The sequence below is a fragment of the Pan paniscus genome, chromosome 13 (genome assembly GCF_029289425.2).
Source record: "Pan paniscus chromosome 13, NHGRI_mPanPan1-v2.0_pri, whole genome shotgun sequence".
In the NCBI taxonomy this organism is placed as follows: domain Eukaryota; kingdom Metazoa; phylum Chordata; class Mammalia; order Primates; family Hominidae; genus Pan; species Pan paniscus.
The window spans coordinates 84,759,519-84,781,835 of NC_073262.2; the positions used below are offsets into that span (position 1 = coordinate 84,759,519).

The window sequence follows — 22,317 nt, forward strand, 5'->3', positions numbered from 1 at the left end:
ACAACGGTGTCCTCAGAGTTTGTTTCCTCTGAGGGCTGAAGGAAAATCTGTGTCATGCCTCTCTCCTAGTGTCTAGTAGCCTCAGATTTTCCTTGGCTTATAGATGGTGTTCTCTATGTGTTTTCATATGGTTTTCCTTCTGTACAGAACTGTCTCTGTGTTCAAATTTCTCCCTTTTTTAAGGATACAATTGATACAGGAGTGGGGCAGGGAAGTACTGGGTAGAGAAGGGCTGTGTCCCTAGCAAGGGCTCCACCCTTGGGCCTGTGCCCAGGGGACCTAAGTGAGTACAGACACTCCTGCTTTCAAGCCCCAATGTTGCATTTTCCAAGACCACTCTGGCCTGCCACACCCCCATCTTGTGCCTATAAAAACCCTGAGATCCTAGCAGGCATACAAACGAGCAGCTAGTTATTTAGAGGAGCAGAGGGGCAAAAAAGTGCACGGACAAGCACCAGCAGACGCTGTCAGGACATCGATGATGTGGACACCAAGGGGAATTTGGTTGAGGGTGGTGGTCGGAAGAGAGCCCAGCCACTGATTGGCCTGACTCCAGGGGAAGATCACCTTCCCACTCCATCCCACTTCTGGCTCCCCATCCATCTGCTGAGAGCTACCTCCACCACTCAATAAAACCTTGAACTCATTCTCCAAGCCCATATGTGATCCAATTTTTTCTTTTTTGGTACACTAGGGCAAGAATCCCCGGATACAGAAAGCCCTCTGTCTTTGCCATAAGGCATGGGGCCTAATTGAGCTGATTAACACAAGCCACCTGCAGACAGCACAACTAAAAAACTAAAAAACTGAAAAACTAAAAAAGCACACTGTAATATGCACCACTAGGGCTTCAGGAGCTGTAAACACTCAATCCTAGACCCTGATGTGGGGTTGGAGCCCCACGACTTGCCAGTGTGCATGCTCCCCATAGAGGTTTGAGCAGGGGGACACCAGAAGAAGCAAGCCACACCCCCACTGCATGCCCTTCGAGGGGTATAAGGAAACTCCTCCCATTTCACAGTCATTTTGGACTAGAGCCCAATCTTATGACCTCACTTTAACTTGAGGAACTGTTAAGACACTATTTTCAAATAAAGTCACGTTTACAGATACTGAGGGCTATGAATTCAACATCTTTTTGGGGCACACAATTCAATCTATAACAGTGGGCTTTCCTTAAATTCTTCCAATGGTAATACATTGCCAGGGGAAAATGAACTTGCCAGAAACTTTGGTAATCTTTATTAATTTTTAAAATTTGTAATCTTTCAATATGTCATGGTCTGAGCAAAAATTGACTTTTAAGTAAAGAGACGTCAGAATTTGCATGATTCCAATGAAGTATTTTTGCCCAGAATTCTTCTAATCTAGGTATTAGAATGCTTAAAATTCATCAGTTCTTTCAGATTAAACATTGTCCCCATCCTTGCCATTGTTTAAAATTCAAACATTCTTGTCTGAGAGTCATTCCTGCCTTATTTTCCTGGAGATATCATGGATATGAGAAAAATGTTTATAAAAACACTTTTAAAAATACAAAAACATTGTAGAGACGGAACGAAAAACAAATTAACAAGGTTTTACAAGTGGTGAGACGTAGTGTTGGCCTACTGCTCACCTTCTTTTATGCAACTGGACACAGCTTTACTGATGGTCTTATTTTGAACTCATGACTACAGAACCTCTGATGGGCACTTAGTACTTTCTGACAGGCACACTACCTTTCCTTAGTTCATTCTCTCTTCCACTCTCTTAGATGTCTATTACAGTGTATCCTTTCTCTGCAAACCTCCAGCACATCCTCTTCTTTCTCACTCTTATCTAATGAGCTTGCTTTCTACTTTGAGAAAACCAAAGCCATGAGAAGAGAACTTTTGGACTCCCACCATGAGGTCTTCTCGCCTACCACATCTGTTCCTTTTCATAGCCTGCCTTTCTGCTTGCTATTGTAGGTGAACGTTTTGTGCTTTTCTCTAACAGCAACTCCTTCAGTTGTGCAATATAGCTATCCCCACCTGCATTCTGAAACATTGCTCTAGAAATTCTTCCGTCTGTTTTCTGTGTCATAGTTTTCCTCCTCCCTATGGGATCATACCCATCAGCAAACAAGTATCCTCTATTGTTTCCTAGGTTAAAAAATTCCTGTTTGGATGGAAATGTTTGTTATCTTGAATGTAGTAATGGTGTCACAGATGCTAACATCTGTCAAAACTGATAAAATTGTACGCCTTGAATATGTGCAGTTTACTGTATTTCAAATATACCTCAATAAAATAGGAAAAAATTCTATTTGACCTCACTGTTCCTATAGCTAATGCAGTATTTCTTAGCTCTCTCTTGCAGCAGAACTTCTTGGAGTAGTTGGGTACATTCACTGCTTTCATCTCTTCTCTTTTCAGACTCCTGGACAGTCTTCTTTTTCTGTGCCATCCTGTTCTCTTTGCACTCTTAATGTTGGAGTACTCCAGGGCTCAGCTTTTGAACATGTTTTCTTCTTTATTTATTCCCTTTCTCGGGGATCTTCAACTGTTTAACGGTTTTAAATGTTGTCTACATAATGATGACTTCCACATTAATACCTGAGCCCAGAATTCTCTTCTGAATTTCAGACACATAATAACCATATATTCATTTGGGTATACATTGTAACTATCAAATTTACTATGTTTGGCATCAGATATTCCATATAAAACTTTCTTCATCTAAATCTTCCCCATCTTCGTTAATCATGATTCCATTTTTTCTGTTACCTTGGCCAAAAACTTTGGTGACATACTTGACTGTCTTCTTTTTCTTATAATCCATATCCAGTTTTCCAGCAAATACTATTGATTCTGTCTTCCAAGGTTTTGCAGTTATTAACAAAGCTGCTATAAATATCTATGTGCAGGTTTTTTGTGTGGACATCAGTTTTCGATTCATTTGGGTAAATACAAAGCAGTGATTTCTGGATTGTATAGTATGTTTACTTTTGTAGGAAATTGCCAAACTCTCTCTCAAAGTTGCTGTAGTATTTCTCATTTCTGTTGCTCCCTGTCTTTGCTAGCATTTCTCAGTGTTTTGTCAGGTGTTGTCAGTGTTTTGGATTTCAGCCACTCTCATAGGTGTGCAGTAGTATCTCATTGTTTTAATTTGCAGTTCTTAATGAAAGATGATGTTGAACATCTTTTCATATGCTTACTTGCCATCTATGTATCTCCTTGGCTGTTCAGACCTTTTTTTTCCATTCTTAATTGGATTGTTTGTTTCCTTACTGTTGAGTTTTAAGAGTCCTTTGTATGTTTTGGATAGTAGCCCTTTTATCAGGTGTGTCTTTTGCAAACATTTTCTCTCAGTCTATGGCTTGTATTCGCATCCTTTACATTGTTTTTCACAGAGCAGATGTTTTAATTTTAATGAAGAACAGCTTACCTGTTTCTTTTCTTTCATGGATTATGTCTTTGGTGTTGAACCTAAAAAGCTATCCCCATATTTAAGGCTACCCAGGTATTCTCCTATGTTATTTTCTAGGAGTATCATAAATGTGTGTTTTACATTGAAGTCTGGATCAATTTGGGTTTTTTTGGTGAAGAGTGTAGTGTCTGAATCTAGATTATTATATTTTTTTGCATGTGGATGTCCAGTTGTTCAAGTTCCCATTTGTTGGAAAGACTGTCTTTGCTCCATTGTATTCCCTTTTCTCCTTTGTCAAAGATTAGTTGACTACATTTACATGAGTCAGTTTCTGGACTCTCTATGCTGTTCCATTGTTCTCTTTGTCTGTTTTTTCACCACACACTCTCTTGATTACTGTAGTTTTATAGTAAGTCTTAAACTAAAGTAGCATGAGTTCCCCACCTCCAGAGGTCCCTTCAAGTTCCCACCTTAGCTGCTGGCCAGATTCAGCCACCACTGGGCATGTTCACAAATTATCTCGTTGATGATGACTGAGAGTCAGTTGAAGTTGTAATATTTGTGTTCCATAAAAAGCATATCAGGACTGACATATATAACTAGAATGCAAATTTATTAATTCAAAATAAGAAATGTCATCGTCAGGTGAACATAAGACTAGCCTAATCTGTGCCTTCTCTCCTAGTAAGCAAGCTGGTGTTCTATTGCCCAGCAAGTTTACAACAATTCACAATAATACAGAGTATACTTCAAGACAGCTAAAAGACAGGATTTTAAATGTTTTTACCACAAATAAATTATTAATAAACATTTGAGGTAATGGATATACTATCTACTCTGATTTGATCATTTCAAAATAAATGTATCAAAATATCACTCTGTACTCCATATTTATATTAAAATTAATGAAAAATAAAATTCAATAAGGTTCATTATTAAAATAAATAATACATTGTTATATGTTAATTAAAATAAAATATAACTTTAAAAACTAATATATAAAACCAGAATGTTAATTTATCAATTCAAAATAAACGACTACTATCAGGTAAAGACAATATTATTCTAGTCAGAGCCTTCTCTCCTTGTATGCTAGCTCTGTTGCTATCAGAGGTTTTCCTTGGTGAGCTCAGAGTCAGAGCTGGGTGATTGAATTATGTGACTGGGGCATACACTGGCAACAGTCTATGGTAGCCTGTGGTAACCATTGCTTTAATAGGGAAGTACCCTGCCCGGAGGACAGAGCCTTTAAAATGCCAGCACAGGATGTTATTCTCTGGACATGGTAAAAGAAACACACACAACATTTGCTTCTGTGGCTGTAAATGTAACTCTCCTTTTGTTATTTTATTTTTAATGCTTTCAAGGCTAACCACTGACTCCTGCTGATTGATGCATTCTTTATTTTAGATATGCTATTGTGTTCAGTCAATTGCAGTCAAGTCTTGCAGGCTAGGGAGCCATTCTGTCTCTTTCTAAAGTGAAATTGCCTAAACATTGTTGAGCTCCATTATGTGTAGGCTTAAAAATTTAACTCTACTTCTAAATTCATGGGGAATGCATTAGCTTCAGAAGAAAAATGGGTACTAGAGGGGCACATGACTGTGGAGGGCAAAAGCGGCAATCAGTCTATTAAAGTAATTCTCATCCTGGGCCAAGCAGCAGAATGCTTGCAACATTTTTAAAAAGAGAGAGAGAGAGATGATAAAGATGTGGGCTCTTTACGTTTTGATAAATGATACCATATTACTTTCCAAAGATATTGTTTGAATTCATATTTCTAATATTAATATGTAATAGTACCTTCTTCCCTACCTTCTTAGTATTTACTGCTAAACCTTTTATCTCAGCTTTGCTATTGGGTAACAGTTTTGGTAAAATATAGGTAAAAATATACAAAACATACTTATGAATATCACATAAACATGTTGTCCCTATTTCCATGGATGATGAAGAGAAAATCATATTGCACGTTTATTCTTCTGCAAAGAAATGATGCCTTAAGTAATGGGGAGTTAAAGGATCATGTGTTGATTTGCAGCTTATATTAATTGGCAAGTCATTATATTAGAACAGAGATTAACTGTGCTGTCTACATACAGTTTATGTCAAATAAAATAGAAAGGGATACATTTATGGTGAGTTCAGGAAATAATATGCTTTTAATTTTGAAAAAAATCAATATGTCCCTTGTTGTCTGTGACCTTCAGGATATTAATGTATAGTTCTTTATTATAAATGAATGACAAGAGGATTGAACAATTACAATAAGTATAAAAGCATTTTGAGAAATGTGAAATCTGAGAGATGGTGGACCTTTGCTGAGGGGCCTTTCTGTTTTATATTATAGATTAAAGATTATAGATTAAATTATATTGAGTCATAAAATTATAAATATATATAACTATACATACAATTATATAGAAATTATATTCCTAGTATTATTTTTGTGATAAACCTTAGGGTGCCAATACTCAAGGAACCCTTAGAAAGCCATCTTTCTAAGCCCACTGAAATCACTCCTTTGTATATAGGAGGATTTTAGAAAACCAATGCCTGTTAAATCTATTTTGCAAAAAGTTTTTGCGATAGGCACCAGGTTTGCGTTTCCCATAATCTAATGAGTATATTGCTCAATCAATGACAGTCCAAATTACTATCCATTGACTCGGAGCTCTTCTTTTCATTGTCAGAATTTTCCTAATGCACCATTTGTTTTACTGATCCATAGCACTTCTTCACTGAATTAGCTTCATTACATGCACACCATCACCTTTTGGCTGACCTTCCCATCTGATTTGTAGCTGTTTCTTTTTCATGCTCAGCACACAGTAGGGGCTTTATTATATTCAACGCATACTGCTTGATGACTATGTCTCATCTCTACAGACTAGACCACAATATTTTTTTCTGTGTTTCCCAGAGTTCAGTCCAGGTTTGGGAACTGATCTAAATGCTATTTCTAACTTGGTTTTATCCTGGGAGTGTTCCTGGGCAAGGTTAAATTCTATTATCTTTCTGACTCCAAATTCTATTGAAAATAATGACAACCACAATAACAAAAGGATTGAAAAGTTATACTGAAATCTATCCATGATGTAAAATCTTCTGATAATGAAAAGGGTCTCATGATCTTGAGTCACCATAGTTTTCTCAAATTCTAACTTTCTAAGAAGTCAATAACAGTGGAAGATTAGGTCCTTGGAACCCAGGTAAAGAGCCCCCAATAGGAGTTAAGGGCCAAATGTGTGCCCCAGCTCAACCAATAACCACTATGGGAATTTAAGCAAGTCACTTTACCATCTGAAACTGTTTCTTCATCTTTAAAGAGATTAGAATTCAAATTCATAATTACTTGCAGATCAGAGACCCCACTGAGATTCTGCTGAAAACTATTGACCTCGTTCCCTGAAAAAGCACAAATACACTATAAATAGAATTCCAAGAAGGTCAGAAGTTCTTTAAAATCCACACATAGATTCCCTAAAGGACTTTAGAATGATTTGCAATGGTCTAAAATATGTAGTTGAAAAAAATAAAATAAATCTATTTACATTTGCTACTCTCTATGTGAATTAGTTTTAAAATGTGTATTTGGGCCATTATATCATTTGACATTATAATTACTTTTTTGTAACTTATAGTACTCAAAACAGAGCTAATTTTTCAATAGTACAGAATATTTCCTTTGTGGATTAATAGCATCCTAGGATATGCAAGGTTACGTGTTCACCCTGCTACTCAGTGCAGGAATTATCTATAACCTGCCTCAGAGATGAAACTATAGCTTTGACTTCAACATGTACAGTGATGAGGAACTCACTCATTTGTTTATTTCTGGGCAAACATAAAGAATTTGGGAATTTCCTTTTTTATATTGAGTTATAATCTGCCTATACGCATAAATATCAGCCATTGACTCTATTTCTGCTCTTGGAAGCTACATAGATTAATTTTATTTCCTTTTCCAGTATTTTAGGAATTCAAAGTCAGCCTCTATTGTCCTCTATTAATTTCCTGTATGCTAAATATTCCAGTTTCATCTATAATTCCTCCAGAAAAGTGAAGTCATAAAACTACCTTTTATCTCAATTCCCTTCTTAAACTAGTCCTCTTAAAATGCAGATGAGAACTAGACAGCATGTTGCAGGAAAAGTCTGACCAACACGTGGTTAGAGAGCAATTCCCTTTCTCGTACTGCCAACTTCGCCACTAGGAATACCACCAACACTGCCAGGAGCTCTGTGCCTAGAAACACCAGGTCAAGTGAAATTGTGGTCACCTAAAATCTATAACTATAATTAATTAAGGTTGCCCTTATACTCTTTTTTTTTTTTAGAACTAAACCTTTCTAAAAACAAAAATTCTGTTGAACTCTACCTTAATTGCTTAGGCCATCATTCCAGCTCTTGGAAACCTTTACTCACTTTGCCATTCATGTCATCTTTTCTTACAAATTTTGTGTTATCTACAAATGTAATGAGCCTCCTGTCTTTGGCTTCAGATTAATTGATTAAAAATATTGACCTGTGGTTTGCCAAATATAAACCTCCCTCTATGGATTCAGTATTCAAAATTCTTCACTCAGTTACTTCACAATTTTGTTGACTCCACATTTAACCATTTGATCTACAGAATAGAGAAGAGAATAAGTATTATATTCTGCTTAGGGTCAAAATTTATTTCTTTTCCTTTTCTTCTTTTATTGTCTGCTTTCTTTTCTTCATTCCTTCACATTTTCATATGGCATATCCTTGTCTTCTACATGGTCCCTTTTCCTGTGTGCTCATTTTGCTTCGAAGAAAAGAACCTTCAATGTGTTTTTTGGGATTCCTTGGTTTTCCACCCATATGCAGCCCTAGCTGAGTCTGCACTTGCTCCTGAGGCTGATTGCCCTGTGCCAAGCCTCAAACCCTGTGCAGGGGAGGGATTTCCCTGATGCTTATTAGCATCTGGCAGAGGACGAAGCTCTGAGAATTTCAACAACATCCCCAGACCAATTCATTTTCATCCATCTGTAGAATTACATCAAATGTAAGTCTCCTCAAACATCAAATGGGGGTTTAAAGAAAATTAAACACAAATTATACGTGTGTTTTGGGATGCAGGAGAGGTGTAGGGAGAAAGAAATTATTACATAGTCCTCAGCAGCCTTCTCACTTTAATCTCAGCATTATTGCATCTATAATCAGATGAATATTGATGACAGGAAAAGAGAGAGATTGCCTTGAAGGCTGCTTCAAGGCACACATCAACCAATCGTTCATTATCCAATTGAAAGATGGTATTAGAGTAAACTGCTTTGGGAATCAAAGAATTCGTGGTAGATATTCTGCTGAACAGCTCTGTGGTAACATGTCACCTGCTCCTGCCTCATCAAAATGTTTCACCTGGAAATAGTAATGCCACAATTGTATAGGGCTAAGGAAGACCTTCTAACATTTGTCCAAGCGAGTGATTTTACTTTGAAAAAGGTTTGGCTTTTTCATATAACTTTGTGACTATTATTATTATAAAATAAATTAAATGTGGATCAGGGTAAACAAGCAGACCTATTCTCAAGTGTGGAAAGTGGGTGATTAATGGATTAATGAGTTAAACATCTTAATTACTGATTTTTTCCTTTATATTTAATCCCCTCATTTAGACAAATCAATAAGGACATTAGATTATTACCTCTTATTTAAAGAACATTATCTCAAACACAGATTTATTACTCTTGAGTTACCTTGTGAATGAAAAAGATGAGCTCTGGAGTCATTAGAACCTTTGCAAACCTGGCAAGATATAGTCAACCTCAGCTAAGGAAGAAGAGTGGCAGGTGGCTGAATGATTACTGTGTCTTAATATTTCAGAGGGAACCCCAAGACCTCGGTGCCAGGTTAATTGGTACTTCAAACCTATGATAAATCCTAGAGAATGATGGAAAGTTTGGGTCAGCAGCCAAAAAGCTAAAGGTGAAAATGAATCAGTGTCTCTTAATAATGGAACTTTATGACTTACTCATTCATACCCTCATTAATTCATTCAGTATATATTGAGAGACTATGATGTGTCCGAACTTCTCTTAGCATCACAATACTCTTACAACCTTGTACAAATCCTTTATCTTCTCTAAGTCTAAATTTTACTAGACAGGTGTTTACCACAAGGAGTTGTGAGGTTTAGTGAGTCATGTATGTAAGACTCAAGCAGAGTGACTGGTTGGACACTTAATAAACCCTCTTCCCTTTCCCTGAGCACTGAGACCTCCTTTTCAGGTAATTTATGATAATGTGAAGTGAATTCCATGTCTTAGCAACAAATTTCTCCCTACAGTCTTAGATCAAGAAGAATTGTGAGTAATGTAAGTTTTCAGATGAAATTAAAGTATTTAAATATTATTACAAGTGATAAAATATTTTTGCAATCCATGAAGTCCAAGGACGTCACTGTTTGCCAAATAGCACTCTGAGGCTTGCTGACAGCCGTACATGCAAACTTACACATTTCTTGAGACTCTTTGTTTTATAGCAAACATGAGGAATGACTTCCTTTCATTTATCAATTCTTACTAGAGTGTTTTTTAGTAATACTTAAAAAATCTCATAAACTAATTTTATAAGATACAAAAAAGTGTAAAATTTCCCACGTTAACTATCACTATATGCAGAAAGTTTCAGCTACTCTGATATCTTAACAGAATAGACTCGAGGGAAATGAAAGATAATTTTGTAGATTGAGTGTGGTTGTTGTAATTGTCTTCTGATTTATACTCTAAATTTGAAATAATTTTGAAAAAAATCTAAAGATAGATTATTGTGGAACTGCCAAATGCATATACCAAACTGTTACTTCATTAATTCAATCAATGATTTAGACAATAAATATTAATGAGTACCTACTGTTTGCTAGGCACTGTGCCTGGGACTCCAAATTAAATTACATATTTCTCAGCATCGAGGAGTTTTCTCTGATGAGAAAGAGATGTAAACAAATACAGTTCTATAAGGTAATTGACAATAGATGTTCTAAGAGCAGGGGGGAATATGAGAAAGTCTATCTACATGGGGAATTGGGGTAGCCATCAGAGAGGAGGCAAGCTGACACGAGAAGGGTGAGTGGGAGATTATCATGTGTGTGTTTAGGATGAAGATGTCTGGCAATGAGAACAGAACAAGAAAAGTATGAAAGCCTGAGGGAGCCTGGAGTGGCCCGGGGGAAAAGTAGGTTAGTGTTGTTAAGTGTAAATTACCCTGAAAGCAGGAAAGGCTAGTGAGAAATGGTAGAGAGCCCAGATTATAAGAGCCTTGTATAGCAGGCAAATGTATGCCAATGTTTTTCCCACTGTATAGGTTGTGGGGGAAGTTATTGAAGAATTTTGAATAGAGAAGTTCCATAATCACTTTGGTATGTTTAGGTTCTGAAAGAAGATTCACAAGATTCTGATTGTTTTGTTGTTTATAAGTTACAGAAATGGCACGCACACCCTTTTGTTCCTAGGGGTTTCAATAGTTCTTGTTGTAATAGAATTGAGGGATGCCAAAAGCAATATTTGAACTAAGTGATACATTAGAATTGTAATAAGAATCTGTGAGCAGATTTTTAGTTAACAGGTTTTTAATAGGCTGTGATGCAATCCCTAATGGAGAAGCTTTAATTATGAAAGATAGCCTGCCTCTAATGGAAATTCAGCTGGGTATGTTTTTATTGCTCAGTGAATTAAAAGGTTTATATAGGATTACATTGTTAAGATTCTTGGAGAAAAACATATAAACACCAAGTGAAAACTTTCCACTCTTTATCTTTTGCAGCAAAGCGGTTAATATTCCAGAAATGAAAATCATTTAAATTTTGCATAATTTTTATAATTTCAGGGGTTAAGCATCTGAAAGGCCAGAATGAATCAGCGTTCCCTGAAGAAGAAGAAGGCACCAATGAAAGAGAGGAGCAGCGGGACCATTAATTACTGGTCTGCAGCAAGAAGGCTTCTTGGAAATAACTGAACTATTAACTTTTCTGAGTATACCATGGAATTCCACTGCTTGACTTCCAGAAGCATCCTCCATCTGTGCACCCCACACTCATACAGTAGCTATGCACATCCTGGAAGTCTCCTTGACTGAACTTTAGAACTAAGTACACATTGCTCCACATCACTTATAATTAAAGAATAAGCATTTATTTTACAGTGATTCTTCTTTTTAACTATGTAAAAATTTGCATACATGTGACTGTTCTAACTTTAATACTGCCAGAGCTTAATCCTTGATGTCCTACTGATAAGGTTTGCATTCTAACAACACATGTAAATAACATCACTTTAAGAGTAAAAAATAAATAGTAAACACATTTAGACATGAGTGTGTGTGTGTGTGTGTGTGGTTTTAGCTTAAAGAGAAATATCTAGTAAAGCTTTTAGCTTGAGATTTGCATTGATCATATTTCTGTATTCAGAACAGAACACAATGTTCATTTTTAAATGATGAAGAAATGCCAGTTTTCTTGATTCAATACACCACAATATTAGATACTAAACATCTTTTTCCCACCAACAACACATTAATGGTTGATTATACAACTACAGAATTCTCTTCATTTTCTAAGCTGCAAGATATATATTTCCCAGCATTTTCTCTAGTTATTAAGAAAGAAGAATGATAAATCCAAAAATCTATGCCAAATCTTCCTACCTCCTCTTTTAGCTATTACTTGAAATTTGGGCCATCTATTTCCTATTGCATTTTGATAAATAATATAGCAGTTTATAAATCTTCCATATCATAAAATAAGAAATTCCATTAATTCATTCATATAGTCATTTATTCATTAATTAAACAAATATCTTTTATGAGCTTATCCCTAGGAAGGTACTATGCTGCGAATTATAGAAATAAAAGAAAGATACTTTTACCCCTATAGAAATGGCAGAAAAGATAAAGCATTAGCATAAAGCAAGATTTTATATGACAGTGTATATTTATTGAATATGGCTTTTTCATAATTTAAAATTCTGGGCATTTTGAACAATTTTAATTATACATTATTTGTGAAGGCAAAGTATCTAAACTACAAAATTTAGGGGGAATGGAAGAATACTCAGTTTGGTCCTTTATTAATAATATTAATGAAATTCAAATGTATCATGGATAAAAAATAAAAAGATTTCTCAAAAGTCAGTAAAGCACAAATGAAGGCAGGAAGAAAAAATCAAATGTGTAATCCACTGTGGGATCTTAATATCAAGATTCAAATATGTAAAATGATTGCTTTTAATTTTGAATATGAGTTTTGTAATGTAGAAGTTAAGAGAGTTTTATGGAGCTATAAGAGAATGCAGTGAGTTGACAACCATTTTCCTTAGTATTTTTCCCCAAGAAAATAAGTGTGAAACCCGTTGATAAGCATACCACATGTATAAATGACTATTCTAGATTCATCTCTCTCTCCTTCTGTTCCTTTCTTCTGTCTTTCTCCCTCCCTCCTTCTCTTCCTTTCTTTCTTCCTTTTCTATCTCCCTCTCTCCCCTTCTCCCTCTCCTTCTCTGTCTTTCTCCACCCCTCCCATGACTTTTTCTTTTTTTTTTAATTATACTTTAAGCTTTAGGGTACATGTGCACAACATGCAGGTTTGTTACATATGTATACATGTGCCATGTTGGTGTGCTGCATGCATTAACTCATCATTTAACATTAGGTATATCTCCTAATGCTATCCCTCCCCCCACCACCCACCCCACAGCAGGCCCCGGTGTGTGATGTTCCCCTTCCTGTATCCGTGTGTTCTCACTGTTCAATTCCCACCTATGAGTGGGAACATGTGGTGTTTGGTTTTTTTGTCCTTGCAATAGTTTGCTGAGAATGATGGTTTCCAGCTTCATCCATGTCCCTACAAAGGACATGAACTCATCATTTTTTATGGCTGCATAGTATTCCATGGTGTATATGTGCCACATTTTCTTAATCCAGTCTATCATTGTTGGACATTTGGGTTGGTTCCAATTCTTTGCTATTGTGAATAGTGCCGCAATAAACATACGTGTGCGTGTGTCTTTATAGCAGCATGATTTATAATCCTTTGGGTATATACCCAGTAATGGGATGGCTGGGTCAAATGGTATTTCTACTTCTAGATCCCTGAGGAATCACCACACTGACTTCCACAATGGTTGAACTAGTTTACAGTCCCACCAACAGTGTAAAAGTGTTCCTATTTCTCCACATCCTCTCCAGCACCTGTTGTTTCCTGACTTTTTAATGATCACCATTCTAACTGGTGTGAGATGGTATCTCATTGTGGTTTTGATTTGCATTTCTCTGATGGCCAGTGATGATGAGCATTTTTTCATGTGTCTTTTGGCTGCATAAATGTCTTCTTTTGAGAAGTGTCTGTTCATATCCTTCAGCCACTTTTTGATGGGGTTGTTTGTTTTTTTCTTGTAAATTTTTTGGAGTTCACTGTAGATTCTGGATATTAGCCCTTTGTCAGATGAGTAGATTGCAAAAATGTTCTCCCATTCTGTAGGTTGCCTGTTCACTCTGATGGTAGTTTCTTTTGCTGTGCAGAAGCTCTTTAGTTTAATTAGATCCCATTTGTCAGTTTTGGCTTTTGTTGCCATTGCTTTTGGTGTTTTAGGCATGAAGTCCTTGCCCATGCCTATGTCCTGAATGGTATTGCCTAGGTTTTCTTCTAGGGTTTTTGTGGTTTTAGGTCTAACATTTGAGTCTTTAATCCATCTCGAATTAATTTTTGTATAAGGTGTAAGGAAGGGACCCAGTTTCAGCTTTCTACATATGGCTAGCCAGTTTTCCCAGCACCATTTATTAAATAAGGAATCCTTTCCCCATTTCTTGTTTTTGCCAGGTTTGTCAAAGATCAGATGGTTGTAGATATGCGGCATTATTTCTGAGGGCTCTGTTCTGTTCCATTGGTCTATATCTGTTTTGGCACCAGTACCATGCTGTTTTGGTTGCTGTAGCCTTGTAGCTGAAGGAAGTAGAGACACAAAAAACCCTTCAAAAAATCATTGAATCCAGAAGCTGGTTTTTTGAAAAGATCAACAAAACTGATAGATCGCTAGCAAGACTAATAAAGAAGAAAAGAGAGAAGAATCAAATAGACGCAATAAAAAATGATAAAGGGGATATCACCACCAATCCCCTGACTTTTTCTTTGTTAAGCCAAAACTTTCTGGAATTTCTATACCACCTGCTATGACTCTTTGTTTATTTCTCAAGTTTCTCTCTACTTAAAACCTGATTAAGGCCCTTATTTATTTTAAGTGATTTTGAATTACTTGTGTTTGGAAAACATCTCAATGCCCCTTGAGAGTATTTGAGACACCCTGAGGTGCTAAACATAACATTGCCCTTCCCTTTCCTTGAACAGATGCTTTTAAAATGCTTTTTCAAAGGGATTCAGGCAAACAAAAAGAAACCAAAGCTTTTGCTGATTTGGTAACATCATTTAGGGTAATATACAGTATAGCTTCTGGATTTTTCTGTTCTGTTCTCCATTCCTAAAAAAAAACACAAAGAAATCAAAATTAAGAACATAAGTTTTCTTTGGGAAATGGTTTCTTCCATTCTGTTCTCCACTCTCAAAACACAGAGAGAATTCAATTAAAAGCTTAAGTTTTCTTTGAGAAATATGTTGACTTTCTCAGAAATTTGAAGGAAACCAGTTGAGATAATGGCTTTTCACTTTACTTTTCACACAATTATAGTTTTCAAAAAAATTTTTTTCTAGAAGCCAACTTGGCTTCAGTTTGGAAGAATGGGCAAAGAAACTGACCAAAGCAAAACAAAACAGAAACTATATTTCCCAGACCACATTTATAATATAATTGTTTGTAGCTGGACTTTGAGTCATTCTGACTTGGATTCAACTCCAGGCTCTACCAGATTTCAGACTCAGTTTCTTCATTTGTAAAATAGGTACAATCATACCTAACCTGCTGGGTTGTTGTGAGGCTTAAATGAGATAAGACCTATAAAATACTTAGCCAAGCTTAGTGAGCATTTAATAATTGGTATATATTATTATTATTAGAGTTAGAAAGGACCTCAGAGGCCTTCTATCTTAACTTTATCTACTTCATGATCCTCTTCAACATCATGAACAAGTGATTAATCACCCCACTTATTTTACTTTTTATTTTTTTTTATTTATTTATTTTTTGAGATGGAGTCTCGCTCTGTCACCAGGCTGGAGTACAGTGGCACCATCTCGGCTTACTGAAACTTCCACCTCCTGGGTTCAAGCGATTCCCCTGCCTCAGCCTCCCAAGTAGCTGGGACTACAGGTGCCCACCACCACGCCCAGCTGATTTTTGATTGTTTGTTTGTTTGTTTTGTATTTTAGTAGAAACAGGGTTTCGCCATATTGTCCAAGATGGTCTCGATATCCTGACCTCATAATCCACCCGCCTCAGCCTCTCAAAGTGCTGGGATTACAGGCGTGAGCCCCCGTTCCCGGCCTACCCTACTTATTCTTGAATAACTCCAGTTCCAAGCCAACCAAAAGTTCTGATTGTTCTTCTGTGTGTTAAACTCTACCCTTCTACACCTTTCCTGCTTCTTTGATTCATCTCTGAAAACTCCAGATATTAAAGAACATTCTGATGTCATTTCTTTGATAAAATGTCATCAGTTCCTCCCAAACTTCTCTTCTCCTCCTGGCCACTCACTTTTGGATCCTGTTTAGTTGTTTACACTGACTCTAAGAAAGGCTCTGTCAGGTGAATAAGTTAGGGGTTATTTTTCTATCCTCTTATACGTGAGGAACAGGCAGACTGTGGCAGAGTCGGGCAGGATTCTTGACTAGAGTTATTTCTATTGGACGATAATTTTGTAACCCTTTATTCTTCCCAGAGTTATCCAAGTTAAGGGTATTTATAAAAAAAAATTACTCACTAATTTTTTTACCATTCACTTTTAGTGTTAATTTAATATATGCCAATGTTTTATACATTATGGAGAACAATATAATTTTAGGTTGGCCAGGAAAAATCCTTTTTTTTATAGTTACAAATATGATTATAATGTGTATTAGAGTAAATACATATCCAGCAACCCCAAATCCATGATTCCATACCTATTATTGCTTAAGATGAGGCAAGTTTAAAGTGTGAGTATATTTTAGGTTTATTTAAAGAAAAATTTAGTAGAAGTGGTACCCCCAATCAAAAAAGTAATATATAATTGAACGAAAGTTTGGAAGCACTAGTTTTTTTTTTTTTTGAGGAAATGATAATTTTATTGGGATTGCTAGCTAACCACTTTGGCTCTGTAGGGACGATGCACCCATTTCAACAGATGCATATTTAAATATGGAAAGATAAAATGGCATGATGTGTGAGATTTACTTTTAAATACGTAAGCCAAAACAGACATAAAGCAAGCAAGAAAAAAAAGAAAAAATATTGTTAGATAAATCAGGTAGGTGAAGTGTTCAAGAAACTAGGTCAGTGGTACTGTGAGATGTCCTACATTCTGGAGTTGTCTCTGTTTTTTCCTGGCACTATTTATTTATTTATTTATTTTAGTTTATTATTATACTCTAAGTTCTGGGATACCTGTGCAGAACGTGCAGGTTTGTTACAGAGGTATACACGTGCCATGGTGGTTTGCTGCACCCATCAACCTGTCATCTACATTAGGTATTTCTCCTAATGCTATCCCTCCTCTAGCCCCCCGCCCCTTGACAGGCCCCTGTGTGTGATGTTCCCCTCCCTGTGCCCATATGTTCTCATTGTCTAACTTCCACTTATGAGTGAAAACATGTGGTGTTTGCTTTTCTGTTCCTGTGTTAGTTTGCTCAGAATGATGGTTTCCAGCTTCATCCATGTGCCTGCAAAGGACATGAACTCATTCTTTTTATGGCTGCATAGTATTCCATGGTGTATATGTGCCACATTTTCTTTATCCAATCTATCATTGATGGACATTTGTGTTGGTTCCAAGTCTTTACTTTTGTGAATAGTGCCACAGTAAACATACGTGTGCATGTGTCTTTATAGTAGAATGATTTATAATCCTTTAGGTATGTACCCAGAAATGGGATTGCTGGGTCAAATGGTATTTCTGGTTCTAGATCCTTGAGAAATCACCACACTGTCTTCCACAATGGTTGAACTAGTTTACACTCCCACCAACAATGTAAAAGTGTTCCTATTTCTTCACATCCTCTCCAGCATCTGTTGTTTCCTGACTTTTTAATGATCGCCATTTTAACTAGCCTGAGATGTTATCTCATTGTGGTTTTGATTTGCATTTCTCTAGTGACCAGTGATGATGAGCTTTTTATCATATGTTTGTTGACCACATAAATGTCTTCTTTTGAAAAGTGTCTGTTCGTATCCTTTGCCCACTTTTTGATGGGGTTGTTTGTTTTTTTCTTGTAAATTTGTTTAAGTTCCTTATAGATTCTGGATATTAGCCCTTTATCAAATGGATAGATTGCAAAAATTTTCTCCCATTCTGTAGGTTGCCTGTTCACTCTGATGGTAGTTTCTTTTGCCGTACAGAAGCTCTTTAGTTTAATTGGATCCCATTTGTCAATTTTGGCTTTTGTTGCCATTGCTTTTGGTGTTTTACTCATGAAAACTTTGCCCATCCCTATGTCGTGAATGGTATTGCCTAGGTTTTCTTCTAGGGTTTTTATGGTTTTAGGTCTAACATTTAAATCTTTAATCCATCTTCAGTTAATTTTTGTATAAGGTTTAAGGAAGGGGTCCAGTTTCAGCTTTCTGCATATGGCTAGCCAGTTTTCCCCAACACCATTTATTAAATAGGTAATCCTTTCCACATTGCTTGTTTTTGTCAGGACTGTCAAAGATCAGATAGTTGTAGATGTGTGGCATTATTTCTGAGGGCTCTGTTCTGTTCCTTTGGTCTATATATCTGTTTTGGTACCAGTACCATGCTGTTTTGGTTATTGTACCTTTGTAGTATAGTTTGAAGTCAGGTAGTGTTATGCCTCCAGCTTTGTTTTTGTTTTTGTTTTGCTTAGGATTGTCTTGGCTATACGGGCTCTTTTTTTGGTTCCATATCAAGTTTAAAGTAGTTTTTTTCTAATTCTGTGAAGAAAGTCAATGGGATCTTGATGGGAATAGCATTGAATCTATAAATTACTTTGGGCAGTATGGCCATTTTCATGATATTGACTCTTCCTATTCATGAGGATGGAATGTTTTTCCATTTGTTTGTGTTATTTCCTTGAGCAGTGGTTTGTAGTTCTCCTTAGAGAGGTCCTTCACATCCCTCGTAAGTTGCATTCCTAGCTATTTTACTATCTTTGTAGCAATTGTGAATGGGTGTTCACATGATTTTGCTCTCTGTTTGTCTATTATTGGTGTATAGGAATGCTTGTGATTTTTGCAAATTGATTTTGTATCCTGAGACTTCACTGAAGTTGCTTATCAGCTGAAGGAGTTTTTGGACTGAGATGATGGGATTTTCTAAATATATAATCGTGTCATCTGCAAACAGAGATAATTTGACTTCCCCTCTTCCTATTTTAATACCCTTTATCTTTCTCTTGCCTGATTGCCCTGGCCAGATCTTCCAATACTATGTTGAATAGGAGTGGTGAGAGAGGGCATCCTTGTCTTGCATAAGACAAAGTTTTCAAAGGGAATGGTAGAATTTTGCCCATTCAGTATGATATTGGCTGTGGATTTCTCATAAATAGCTCTTATTATTTTGAGATAAGTTCCATCAATACATAGTTTGTTGAGTGTTTTTAGCATGAAGGAGTGTTGAATTTTATCAAAGGCCTTTTTCTGCATCTATTGAGATAATTGTGTGGTTTTTGTCATTGGTTCTGTTTATGTGATGGATGATGTTTATTGATTTGTGTATGTTGAACCAGCCTTGCATCCTAGGGATGAAGCCAACTTGATCACGGTAGATAAGCTTTTTGCTGTGCTGCTGGATTCGGTTTGGCAGTATTTTATTGAGGGTTTTCACATCGATGTTCATCAGGTATATTGGCCTGAAATTTTCTTTTTTTGTTGTGTTTCTGCCAGGTTTCAGTATCATGATGATGCTAGCCTCATAAAATGAGTTAGGGAGGAGTCCCTCTTTTTCTATGTTTGGAATAGTTTTAGAAGGAAAGGTACCAGCTCCTCTTTGTACCTCTGGTAGAATTTGGCTGTGAATCCATCTGGTCCTGGGCTTTTTGGTTGGTAGGCTATTAATTACTACCTCAATTTCAGAACTTGTTATTGCTCTATTCGGGGATTTGATTTCTTCCTAGTTTAGTCTTGGGAGAGTGTATATGTCCTGGAATTTATCCATTTCTTCTAGATTTTCTAGTTTATTTGTGTAGAGATGTTTATAGAATTTTCTGATGGTAGTTAATATTTTTGTGGGATCAGTGGTGATATCCCCTTTATAATTTTTTATTGTGTCTATTTGATTCTTCTGTCTTTTCTTCCTTATTAGTCTGGCTAGCAGTCTATCTATTTTGTTAATCTTTTGAAAGAAAATCTTTTCAAAGAAACAGCTCCTGGATTCATTGATTTTTTGAAGGGATTTTTGTGTCTCTATCTCCTTCACTTCTGCTCTGCTATTAGTTGTTTCTTGTCTTCTGCAAGCTTTTGAATTTGTTTGTTCTTGCTTCTCTACTTCTTTTAATTGTGATGTTAGGGTGTCAATTCTAGATCTTTCCCACTTTCTAATGTGGGCATTTAGGGAAGCACTGGTTTTAAATATTGTCATTACAGAGTTCATTTAATTGTGATATAGATTTATGCATTCATAAATAAACCATGTGTATTGTATTTTTTAAAAAGTCTTTATATGTTTTTTTGGCCACTATCAAAAAGCAAACAGTTTAATTGCAAAATGAATAATAGAAAAATCATGTCTACTTACATTAAAGTGTCTATATACATATACAATTTTTAATATTTGCTTTCTCTGAGTAAGCAGAATGTAGAAGAAATGCCTTTACTTATTTTCTAAGTCAGTGATTCCAAAAACCAGTCCTCAAAGCTCCATTAGTTGTATTAATTAATAAGAAATGTCTATGTTGCTGAAATGTCTATTTTGTCTATGTTAACAAAATTAAATTGTTCGATTTTATAACATCATAACATTTTGAAGAACTATATCAGAGAAGAGCTTTATAAAAATGCTAGGGGGAATGTTTGGTTTTAAATGACATTTTAAGTGAGTAAACATCTCACGTAATATGAGATGCAAACATCTCACATAATTCACACAGCAATGCAGCATTGTCCTGTAAATTCTGAAATAATCTACATGAGTGATAGATGCCTGATGACATTTTGTAAAGAGGCTACCACTCAACCGTAGGTCTTTCCTTGACATTTATTTTGTGGACACAGACATTGTGTGTAGAGGTGCAGCCACTTCCCCTACTGAATATAATAATATATTTCATGCAGGCAATGGAGACTTGGTGTACAGAGGGAAGATGAACAAGAGAGTGGATTAGAGAGAAAAGTAGGTAAAGGAGGGAATTTGTAACTTGGAGACAAGGGAAAAATTCTTGATGAAGTAAATTAAAATGATATTGGATTCATCTTTGTTTTTAATTTCTTACGTTATAAACATGACTTAACAGGGGTTTCCCTTTTCTCTGAATTTCAGTAACAATGAAGCTAATTTGAAGGAACGAACATAGTGAGAATCCCAGCAGTATATAAAATTACCATATTAGAATCCTGAAAGTAACAGAATATTAGAGTATATTCAGCAAATAATTCTTTAGACAAAGTGTTAACTTACAAGGCAGACAGTTACCAGAAGTCCAGCTGAACTTTGGTGACATAAACTTGTAAGGTTTGTGGAGCACATTACCATGACTTTGTTTTCAAGAGGTGAGAGCAGTCTAGAGGGGCTAGCATTTTCTGAGCTGGAAATTGAGTCATGAGTCACAGTTCTGGCCTATGGCCCTCATTTTACAGGTAGAAAAAGTGAGGCCTAGAGAATTTTTCTTCAAATTTACATTTAGAAATTTCAAAATTGTGTCACGTAGAAAATTATTTGGCAGCAAATAAAAGAAAAACCAGCAAACAACGGTGTAGAGATATGTTTATGTCAAGAAATAAAATGTCTAGGACTGGAATAGTGAATCAAGACCCCAACAAGCAACAGGCAATTTTCATTTTTCTTAACATTCTCAGAGTTGTAAACTCACATCTCAACCAAGCTGCTGCTCCAGGCATCTGGTCGGTCCAACTAGAAAGAACAGTGGGAAGAAAAGGGGAAGAACCAATAACAAAGAAGCAAAACTTTCAGAAATCTTGAACTAATGTCTCGTAGGCCAGAACTGTGTCACCGGACTATCCCTTGATGCAACGGTGTTGGAGAAAGTAAATATTTTTAACCAGGTGCCTTGCCACGTCCCAGCTAAATTAGGGTTCTCATAGTGAAAGTGAGCATAGGTATTTGTTGAACGTTCAGCAGTATCTGATTCCCAAGTGAACAGAGTTTTGGGATTTTCTTCTTCCTTAAGGCATTTAAATGAACCACAGACTATTCATATTTGTCAAGGAGTTAAAAATATTAACATTCTGTAGACATTTTTGCCAATTAAAAATGCATATATTAGGTAATACGGGCTGGATAGAACCAGTCAGATATTATTAACTGTTCTATGCTGTTTTTCATAGGATTATTTGGTGAAGTTTTAAAAGGTATCCTTTACAAACACAAGACCAAAATTCTAGTTCATTATTCAATAAATATGTATGAATACCTATGACATGCTAAACATTGTTTAAGTGCTGCGGATTCTAGGTATTAATAAGATAGTGAGAGTCCTTAAACTCATGGGTGTATATTTTAGTGTTTGAAGGCAGTCAAATACATGTAAACTAATAAAGTAATGAAATCATTTCTGATAATGATAAGTTTCTGGAAGGAAATAAAACGGTAATATTGCAAAAGGTAGCGTCTCCTTTTTATCAAA

The 22,317-nt window shown here is 36.0% G+C and overlaps 1 protein-coding gene across 2 annotated transcripts in view; it reads left to right on the forward strand.

Annotated features, from left to right (window-relative positions):
* Nucleotides 1–11,728, forward strand: part of PPP1R1C (protein phosphatase 1 regulatory inhibitor subunit 1C) — a 145,135-nt gene extending 133,407 nt beyond the window's left edge. For both annotated transcript variants that reach the window (XM_063595230.1, XM_003823533.4), the window contains exon 5: nucleotides 11,250–11,728. In XM_063595230.1, the coding sequence (XP_063451300.1) occupies nucleotides 11,250–11,338 (89 nt within the window). In that variant the 3' untranslated portion in view covers nucleotides 11,339–11,728. The remainder of the gene's footprint in view (nucleotides 1–11,249) is intronic.
* The last annotated feature ends 10,589 nt before the right edge of the window (nucleotides 11,729–22,317 follow it).